The following is an 11,096-nucleotide window of genomic DNA, read 5'->3' as shown; positions in this document are numbered from 1 at the left end:
AACATATTCTAACTCTCTCATCTTATTTCTTAAGCTTCTGGCATTCGCATATAGACATTTTGTTCCTATTTATATCATGCTCAGTATTTGACTGTATTAAACTGCAGTCTTGTGTCTGATTTTTATTTTTAAGGACACCTGATCTACTACGGTCTCTTTTGCAATCTATCGGAATACCCTATCTTCCCTGTTTTGGTGATCTTTAAAAGATACCTTATTCCAAACCACGCACTTTTGAGCGACTGTCGGCCTCCCCCCAAATGATGATCTTGCCAAAGATCCTATACTTGTTTTTGGCACTACCACTGCCGCCCAAACACTTTTTTCGTCACCGTAACCAAAAATATTTTGCCTATTTATGGCAGCATAAACCTCCACGGTTAAGGGCCGATGTTCTTTTTCAATCTAAGAGAAGAGGGGGCATGGGGGTTCCGAATTTCTCCCTTTTCTTCCACATGGTGCCATTGCATCTGCTTGCGGAGTGGACTGCTGACAGCACAAAAGGGTAAATTAGGCCTTACCTGCTAATTTGCTTTCCTTTAGTCCCTCTGGACCAGCCCAGAATGTGACTGATGGGTTGTGTACGCCTTACAGCAGGTGGAGACTGAGAAAAAAACTGACTCTTGCGAGCCAATAAGAGCCCTTGCCAGCTAGAGAAAGATCCAGTAACAAAGTACCAAAGCAGAAGAAAAATCACAGAAGAAATATGGTTGCTTGTATTTAAAACCTTAATAAAAATCATATACAAAAATATAAGATGAACTATATATATGTTCTGCTAAGATCAAACCTAAGATAGCCCTTTTTATTAAGGAGATTGCAAACCTATAGATAAGAGATTAACACACCATCAGCGACATGAAACTGGGTTCTAGCCAAACCCAGGAAAAAAAAAATTCTCTTTCTTTCTCCTCTTCCTATTTTAATGTTTTATTCTATCTATCTATAACCTATACTAAGAAAACATGGATAAACCAAAACTTTTAGGAATCTCTAAACATGTATAACAGATATGGTTTTACATAACATACACCCATACCTTCGTTCTTCTGCAGACTCTTTGGCTCTAAGAGTTTTATTACCAACAGTAACTTTATGGTCCTCATTCAGATTAACACGCGAGATTGATGGACCAGTCTTTGTAGAAGCGTCCAATACTTTTTTGGATGCAATTTCCGCTCCCTTTGTTCCAGACACAGTACTTGTTCTAGAGTTGCGAGGAGGAACTGATTTGGAAAGTCTGTTTCTCTCAGACTGCTTTTGGGCCATGACACCAAGAGATGCAGTGTGCATGCCTTGCTTTTCTGTACTTTTTGAGAAGACTGAATTGCTGTTGGGTTTTGCAGCTTGCCCATTCTTGGGAGAGAGCGTGTCTTTAGGTTTAATTCCTTTGACCACCACATTAACAGACCGAGTTTTTATTTCTGAATTGCTGTTGGGTTTTGTAGTTTGCCCATTCTTGGGAGGGAGAGTGTCTTTAGGTTTAACTCCTTTGACACTAAGAGATGCAGTGTACACACCTTGCTTTTCTGTACTTTTTGAGAAGGCTGAATTGCTGTTGGGTTTTGCAGCTTGCCCATTCTTGGGAGGGAGAGTGTCTTTAGGTTTAACTCCTTTGACCACCACACTAACAGACCGAGTTTTTATTTCTGGCTTTGACGCTGTAGTCTGATGCGTTTTGCTCTCCAGAGGAACCTTTTTGGCCTCAACTGAAGTATTTCGGAAAGAGTTTACTTTGGACTGAATAATTTTTCCTCGATATACTCCAAGCACAGGTTTCTTTTGCAAGGTGTCATTTGAATTCAGCTTCTCTGCTATTAGCTGTTTCTCCGTTAAGGTTCTTTTTTGGATAAAAGACTGGCTGAGAGAAACGCGCTGAGTTCTCCTTTCAAATGCAGTTTTACCTTTCAAGGGAGAATTTGGAGGATGCCCATTCTTTTCAGAAGACACAGCTGATTTGGTGGACAAGATAGCCTTGGAACGCACAGGTTGAGCTGTGCTCGTCAGCCTGTTCCAGGAAGGTCTTTTTCTAGCATTTTCTTTGTCTTCCTGGAATAAAAACCATTATCCAAAAGTTTTAAAAAGCAGTATTTTAGATGACAAAATTGTCTAAACATTTCTTCTTTTTCATAACATCTTATTTTTATCACTTAAATTATCTTCACCACATCTATTTAAAATGCGATGGATGTGGTGAACTGAAAAGTATATATTTACTGTTAGATTACAGCTAATTTCAAAGAAATGCAATCCTATTTTAGAAAATATATAGAAAATGGAATTGAGACGTCCAGGAACATCTTGAGTTTTGGTAGCATTTTAGAAAATAATCTGCTTATAGAAACTGTTCTAAAATGTAGAAGGAGAAATTAGACCTTACCTGCTAATTTGCTTTCCTTTAATCCCTCCGGACCGGCCCAGGATTGGACTGATGGGTTGTGCTCGCCTACCAGCAGGTGGAGACTGAGAAAAAACTCTGACTCTAGAGAGCCAATAAGAGCCCTGGTCATGTGACCCTAGCCTCAGTATTTGAACAACAAAGCAGAAAGGAAAAAAAAGAACCTATATTCTGTGCCGTGAGGAATCCAAGCAGCCAGGAAGCACAAGAGAAACGTGCTTAAACTATGGCGTAGCCGTGACACTGGGCTCACCAACAACTCGCTTCAGAGCTGAGGTATGGCCAATTATGTACAGATTTATGTATTTCTTTAAACTGTTCAATTTGTTTAATATAATGAATTATTTAACCATTTAACTTGGAGAACATTATGCAATTCCTTTAACTAACTTGCAGAACAGCTCTGTAGACGACAGTTGAATGTCTGTACACAGTAATGTTGAACCTCGACTGAAAGATAGTACACGGGAGGGGCCTGGGCCGGTCCGGAGGGATTAAAGGAAAGCAAATTAGCAGGTAAGGTCTAATTTCACCTTCCTTAGCATCCCTCCAGACCGGCCCAGGATTGGACTAATGGGACGTAACAAAGCAGTAGTCCTACGGGAGGGACCTCAGCAAACCCGCTGTGAGCACTTGGGATGCAAAGACCACCTCCTGATGACACTGAACATCTAACCTGTAATGCTTAGAGAAAGAATGAAGAGACGACCAAGTTGCCGCCTTACAGATCTCCTCTGGAGGCACCAAGAAGCACTCCGCCCACAAGGCTGCCTGCCCTCGTGTAGAATAAGCTTTAAGCGCCTCAGGAACTGTTCTGCCCGCCAAGAGATAAGCAGACGCTATCATCTACTTGATCCACCGAGATAACGTGGGCTTAGAAGCTGACAAGCCCTTGCGGTGACCAGCAAAAAGAAGAAAAAGACGGTCCGAGCGACGGAAGTCATCAGTAACTGCGAGATATCGTTTAAGAACTCTCTTAACATCCAGAGTACGCAACTTCTGCTGCTCCTGCATTCCTGAGGCCGATCCCAGAACAGGGAGAAAAACCGACATAACCTTAGGCAAAAAAGAAGGAACTGGCCGAAGGACCACTCGCTCTTTAGAAAATTCCAGAAATGGAGATCTACAAGAAACAGCTTGCAACTCCGAGACTCTCCTAGCTGACGCAATAGCCACCAAAAACACTGTCATAAACGTCAAATCCTTCAGAGAACATGTTTGTAATGGCTCAAAAGGAGGCTTCGCTAGAGCCGAAAGAACCAGATTAAGGTCCCAAGATGGAAAAATTGGTCTGACCAGTGGACGAAGAAGACTAACCCCCTTCAAAAACCGGGCCACATCGGAAATACTAGCCAAAGACTTACCATGAATCCTACCTCTGAAACAGGACAGAGCTGCCGTCTGCACCCTAAGTGAAGAAAGCAAAAGTCCTTTATCAAAGCCTCGTTGCAGAAATCTAACATCTGAGGCACGGACGCCCAAGAGGTACAATGCCAGCATCTGTACACCAAGCCTCAAAAATTCTCCAGGTGCGAATATAACTCAGAGAGGTTGAGCGACGACGAGACTGAAGCATGGTGGAAATTACTGGAGTTGAGAAACCCCTCTTAGCTAAGCTAAACGGGCCCGTTCAAGAGCCAGGCCATAAGACAAAATCGAGCCGGGTCTGGATGAGGAACTGGCCCTTGTACCAGCAAGGCCTTGTGCACTGGAAGACGAAGAGAAGATGCCACCATTAGACGCTGCAAATCCGCATACCAAGGACGCCGAGGCCAGTCTGGCCCCCCGTGCTCCTTGATCCTCTGTAGGAGACGACCTATCAGCGGCCATGGAGGAAACGCGTAAAGAAGGCCGGAGGGCCACTGCTGCAAGAGGGCATCGAACCCTACCGCTATTGCATCTCTTCGGCGACTGAAGAAACGAGGAGCTTTGGAGTTCAGACTTGAGGCGAAAAAAATCTAAAACTGGAGGACCCCAGTGGTCTACTATCAACTGAAACGCCCGATCACTGAGAGCCAACTCCCCGGGATCGAGAGTGTGACGACTGAGAAAGTCTGCTTGAACGTTGTCCACTCCTGCTACATGAGAGGCTGATATGGCCGTGAGGTGAATCTCCACCCAGGCGAGGAGACTTTCCGCTTCTCGACACAGCAGATGGCACCTCGTTCCTCCCTGGCGGTTGATGTAGGCCACTGCCGAGGCGTTGTCCGAGAGAACTCGCACCACTTTGCCCACCAGGAGAGACTTGAAGTGCTGCAGAGCTAACCGAATTGCTCTGGTCTCCAAGAAGTTGATGGATTGAGCTGCTTCCAGCGGAGACCAGAAACCCTGGGTCCACTTGTCTTGGCAATGAGCTCCCCAGCCTCGGAGGCTGGCATCTGTCGTCAACGGTATCCATCGAGGAGACTCCAAAGGCATCCCTACAGTGAGATTCTTCATCCGTAGCCACCAAAATAGAGAGATGCGTTCCTGGTTGCACAGAGACAACTTCTTCAGAAGAGAATCCGTTTGAGCCGACCACCGAGACAGAAGAGGCCACTGAAGAGACCTCATGTGAGCTGTGGCCCAGGGCACTATGTCTATCGTGGCTGCCATGGACCCGAGGACCTGAAGATAATCCCGAGCACAAGGGATCTTGTGATGTATCAAATTCAGTATCTGAGACTGGAGCTTTAGAATCCTGCCCTGCGGAAGCAAAACTTGACCCCTCGCCGTATCGAAGATGACCCCCAAATACTCGGACTGAGAGGGACCCAAACTGCTCTTGGCTAGATTTACCACCCAACCTAGGGACTGCAAGAACGCTACCACTCGCTCTGTGACTTGACAACTTTCTTGATAAGACTTCGCCCTTATCAACCAGTCGTCTAGGTAAGGATGGACGAGAATCCCCTCTTTCCGGAGGGCCGCTGCCACCACAACCATAACCTTGGTAAATGTGCTTGGTACCGTCGCAAGACCAAAAGGCAAAGCTCGAAACTGGTAATGACGGCCTAGAACCGCAAATCACAAGAACTTGTGGTGAGCCGGGCAAATAGGAATATGCAAATATGCCTCTGTAAGATCTAATGCCATGAGATATTCCCCTTCGCGCACTGCCACTATTATGGACAGAAGGGTCTCCATACGAAAACTTGTAACTTTGAGAGCCCGGTTGACAGCTCTGAGGTCTAGAATAGGACAAAAGGTATCCTCTTTCTTTGTGACCACAAAATAAATGGAATAGTGACCCCCACTTGTGCTCCACCAGAGGAACAGGGCAAATGGCTTGAAGATCCAAGAGCCTCTGTAGAGTCTCCCGAATCGCCTCCACCTTGAGACGAGAGCGACAGGGAGACTCCAGAAAGGCATCTGAAATAGGCCTTGCGAATTCTAAGGCATAACCGTCTCGAATAACTTCCAAGACCCACTGATCCGAAGTAATTTGGGCCCACCTCTGATAAAACTGAGCTAGTCGAGCTCCTACGGGAATCAGAGGAAAGCCCCTCGCACCTTCATTGGGAAGCACGCGATGGGGAGCGAAAACTCGCACCTGAGAATCTGCCTCCTCTGCGGAACCCGCAAAAGGATCGAGTCCTGTTGAAAAACCGAGATCTCTGAGTCTGAGGCCTACTATCAGATTGAAATCTACGGAAAGAGCGCATGCGAACACGACCAAAGCCCCGCGACTAGACTGCCAAGGTCTATCCTCCGGAAGATGCGGAACCTTAGAATCCCCTAGGGAATGAACCAATTTATCCAATTCTTCTCCAAACAAAAAGGAACCCCTAAAGGGGAATTTACTTAATTTAGACTCGGAGGCCGCATCCGCCGACCAGCCCTTCAACCAAAGAGAGCGACGAGCTGCGACCCCCAAGGCCAAGGACTTAGAAGAAGCCCTCCCCTCCGAAGGGACACCACCATGCAGGGGTGGAGGGGCTTCCGTGTTTCAATGACTCAGGGGGCTATGCTGAAGGGTTACCCATATCAGACAGGCCTCTGAGGAGGAACCAAAGTGTCCCAAACTAGGGAGAGTGGAAAGATGGTGACCTGAGGCTCGTAAGCTCAACAGCCCAGCTGCCCTCTGAAGTTTTGTCTTTGTTTACTTGAAGTTTCCTTTGCATCTGCAGTTGCCTTAACTGAGAGGAAGGGGACACTGGGGGGGGGGGGGGGGGGGTCAGCCGCCGATGGCCTGCGTTTTGCCCTCTGTACAGCAAGTGTGGGACCGCTGTGTGACGAGCTGCCCACAGATGACGGTTGATGAATCCTTTGATTAGCACCGGCGAAGGAGCGTCGATGCTCTTGGACCTGGAAACAACTTCATCGTTCTCAAATCATTTAACCACCATGCCCAAAGGAGCGGAGGAGTGAGTTAGGAGTGTACGCTGAAACGGAAGTCGTTTACAGCTGAACCCGTGTCGGTGGTGCCACTCCTAAACCCATAAGAGCTATCAGCTTGACGTTTTTGGCTCCCGTGGAGGTTACATTGAATATCATCTGGAAGGCGCGCTAGGACCTAATGGTGGTAGTAAATTTTGCTTCAGATATAATCTTATTATTGAGCCACATGGATAATCTAATCGAATCCTTGGAGAATGAAAAATTGATACAGCAAATGAAGTTCTACAGGAATAGGAAACGGTTAAGATTTTGAAAATGTTAATAGACCAGAAAAATTTGAACAAAATGATTATTAGATGATTAATATCGAGATTGTTGTTTTCCCAGAGTTCCAGGTATGACTCCTAAAGTTTTTTTTTCCTCTGAAATGATTCCTCTTAGTATATTAATTCAAAAGGAGTGAAGCCTGTGAAACTGGGATTACCTTAATCAGTGGGAATTGGTTTAGAGATTCAAGTGTTTGTATTGTTAAATAATTTCTGGTTTTAAAAGAGAAAAAAATGAAATCAGGTGTATAATTTCCACTAATATTGGACAATACGTATGTTTCCAACGAAATTAATGGACTATACACCGTCTTGGGTTTGAAGAAGCCAACCAGATGATCAATGTGGAATAATGATTTAGATAAATAATAACTGGGGATAATCAGGTTAATACCACGTTTTCTTTGTTTACTGTCGTTTAATTGATCTCCTTGTCTTGTTTCACTCTCCTTATTTACTTTGTGGTCTAAGAAAGAGAAAGATTGTATATTATCCATTTATCTAGTTGAGATTGTTTTCTTCCAATATTGTATTAATGTACAGTCATCTCTATTACTGTTTGCAAGTGACCCTTGTAAAATGAAAAATTATAAATGATTAAAAAAAGAAGAAGCCCTCAACAGATCATACAGAGCATTGGCTAAAAACGCAGAGCCCGTCTCAATCTTAGCCACTTCCACATCAATCGCTCCTAGATCATCGGAAGAACGGTCCAAAACTCTTTCCGCCCAACGAAAACAAGCTCTGGCCACCAGAGAACCACAAATGGCCGCCTGTACAGCCAGAGAAGAAACATCAAAACTATTCTTTAGAAGAGTGTCAAGTCTCTTGTCCTGAGCATCCCGCAGCAACGTTCCTCCATCCACCGGGACCGTGTTTTGCTTAGTAACAGCCGAAACTACGGCATCTACCACGGGAAGTTTAAGCAGAGCTCTATCAGCCTCTGGGACAGGGTAAAGGTGATGCATCGATGTAGAGGGACGAAAAGCCGCATCCGGGACCTCCCATTGCGCTTTAATAACCTCCCAAATATCCTGATGCATCGGAAAAGTTTTTGTGGAAGCTCTGGATCCCCTAACCAAGATATCAACCTTTCACACCTCAGAGGCAGGAAGAGGATCCTCAAAATGCAAAGTAAAGGATACCATAGAAATGAGATTACCTCCCTATGGAACACTCTAGCCACAGCGGGATCCTCCCCCTGAGACAAGGGCACAGCGTCTGGATCTAAAGAGGAAGGATCTTCCCAAGAATGCTCCGCTAAGTCCTCTTCCTCCTCTAAAAGGGGCATTTCATGATCCCGAGTGGAAAGAAAATCTAATTGCGTGTCCCAATCCCTAGGTCTCTTGGGAGGGAGGATAGTTGTAACAGGCTCCTCTGACACTCCTGTTCCTGAAGTGCCCCTCTGCATCAGAAAAGCCTGATACATCTGCAGGACAAACTCAGGAGGAAACCTGCCTGAGTGCCTGCAGCCTGCACCATAGCCCCTGAGTCAGGATCACCTAAGGTCGCTGAGCTGCGCAAAGCAGACGGACCCCCTGCAGGAGAAATCGGAACTGGACTTAAAATGGCCGCCGTTCACGACAGATTCCCAGCGCCGCCCCCCGAAGCCGAGCCTGAGGTCTCCGCAGTAGGCGCCAACGACCTCGCGGGAGGAGGGACAACCGCCAAACTGGACCCAGAAGTCGACGGAGGGAGAGGAGCAGAGGAAACTTCGAGCCGGAGGCATTAACGCCTCGACGCTGACATACAGAGCACCTCAACTTCTCCGACATTTCGGAGGAAAAACGTGCACGCGCCGATGCGGTTCACGCGGGGTCCCTTTTATCTTTTTTTTCTTAACAAAGAACTACCCGGTAGACAAGAAAAACGGAACTGCTTAATAAAATACAGCACTACTAGAAAGGAGGGCACAAACGAAATGCTGACTGAGTAACTGAAGCAGCTTAATTAGTTTTTTTTTTTTTTTTCACACGGCTGAGTCACCGCAAGCAAGGCATACCCAGACCATCAAACGGAGCTGTCTGCTCGTTCAGTCAGTGGTGAAAATTTTTTTTTTTTTTTTTTTTTTTAACAACACTGGCTGCCTCTCCCAAAGGCACACACACCCTTCCTCAGAAAGGGTGGTCTTTTCCTTTTTTAATAATAATTATTTTTGATTTGAACATTAGGGAGATGGGGAGGAATGGGGGAGGGACCCGGGGACACCCGAGTGTGACACCCCAGAGGCTGATAACAACGGAGAAGTAGAACAGAAAGCCTCTAACAGTATTCCCCAGGCACAGAAAGGAAAATAAAGAGAAAACAAGTATATATAGCCATATATCCTACAAAAAGAGACTAATGGGCTCACTTCCTACCTGCTGGGAGACTGAGAAAATACTAAGGCTAGGGTCACATGACCAGGGCTCTTATTGGCTCTCTAGTCAGAGTTTTTTCTCAGTCTCCACCTGCTGGTAGGCGAGCACAACCCATCAGTCCAATCCTGGGCCGGTCCGGAGGGATGCTAAGGAAATTGACATTTATGCACCAAGGGAAGGCAGCATAAACATTTAGTTGTTATATTTGTATCCCACCTCATCAATTTTAACAGGTTGAAACCAGCCAGCACACACACATTTGTGTTTACCATTTTAGAAATATAATTATGTATTGTCCTAGAGCTAGTTAGAGCACAGAGACTGGTATCCCTTGCCAGTTTTTTTTTTTGTGTGTGGGGGGGGAGGGGGTAATAAGGCAGCAACCTCCGCTAATCCCTCTAGTGGAGTACTGCTCAATGAGCAAAGTTTGCCAAAACAAAACATGCTTAGTAGCAGGAGTAAATCTTGACATTGACCTGTTAGGACATTCACCAATATTCCCACCTTCTAATGGTGAATATTTTCTAGGCATGCCCTAGTTACGCCCAGATCACACACCCCTTGCCCACACTTGGGCTTTTGATGTGCAAATCCCAGCTTTGTAAACTTTTTATGCAAGTTCTCATTTTAAGTGCCGGTTTATGTACATCTGAAACAAATATCCTTTCTAAAATGATCACAACTTCCATCAGTCAGGACCACCTTAAGGTCATAAATCCAGCAACAATTGAATTGCTCCATTTCTCAAGAAGTGAGGGGGTTGTGGAGGCTCCTTGCACTGTTTTCCACGAGCACAATGACAAATGTTAGTTTCCAATGCAGTAAGCAAATAGGGCACACTTTAATGCAGTTCTAATTTGTATGTTGTCAGGACAAAAAGTCACAGTACAAATGCAGAAAGCTGCTACACTGCAGCATAAAAATCTCCCTCTCTCTTGAGCATGATCCCATGCACTATCAGGAAAATATATTTTTCAAAGAGACCAACCCATAGCCCATAACCCTCAGCTCCCCCCCCCCCCAAAACCCCATATGTTCCTTTGTGGCCCAGTGGGCCCTGAACACCTCAACCCCAGGAAATTCCCTGATGGAATGTAGGCCCCCCCCCCCCCTCAAGCCCACAAACACACAAAAGCAAATGATACATACCTGTAGCAGGTGTTCTCCGAGGACAGCAGGCTGATTGTTCTCACGACTGGGGTTGACGTCCACGGCAGCCCCCACCAACCGGAACAAAAACTTTGCGGGCGGTCCCGCACACAGGGCACGCCCACCGCGCATGCGCGGCCGTCTTCCCGCCCATGCGCGACCGTTCCCGCTCAGCTGAATGACAAGCAAAGGAATGAGGGAAAAAACACAACTCCAAAGGGGAGGAGGGAGGGTAGGTGAGAACAATCAGCCTGCTGTCCTTGGAGAACACCTGCTACAGGTATGTATCATTCGCTTTCTCCGAGGACAAGCAGGCTGCTTGTTCTCACGACTGGGGTATCCCTAGCTCTCAGGCTCACTCAAAACAAGAACCTAGGTCAATTGAACCTCGCAAAGGCGAAGGCATAACAGAAATTGACCTACGAAGAACAACTAACTGAGAGTGCAGCCTGACCAGAATAAATTCGGGTCCTGGAGGGTGGAGTTGGATTTAAACCCCAAACAGATTCTGCAGCACCAACTGCCCGAACCGACTGTCACGTC

General features: G+C 46.1%; 1 protein-coding gene across 4 annotated transcripts in view; it reads right to left on the bottom strand.

Moving 5' to 3' along the window:
- The window catches only part of CKAP2 (cytoskeleton associated protein 2), a 106,375-nt gene that overhangs the window by 73,272 nt on the left and 22,007 nt on the right, over positions 1–11,096 (bottom strand). For all 4 annotated transcript variants that reach the window (XM_030200432.1, XM_030200431.1, XM_030200430.1 and 1 more), the window contains exon 3: positions 1,040–2,049. In XM_030200432.1, the coding sequence (XP_030056292.1) occupies positions 1,040–2,049 (1,010 nt within the window). The remainder of the gene's footprint in view (positions 1–1,039; positions 2,050–11,096) is intronic.

The sequence above is a fragment of the Microcaecilia unicolor genome, chromosome 4, assembly GCF_901765095.1.
Source record: "Microcaecilia unicolor chromosome 4, aMicUni1.1, whole genome shotgun sequence".
NCBI lineage: Eukaryota > Metazoa > Chordata > Amphibia > Gymnophiona > Siphonopidae > Microcaecilia > Microcaecilia unicolor.
The sequence above is the reverse complement of the archived record's forward strand: the minus strand, read 5'-3'. Positions and strand labels throughout refer to the sequence as shown.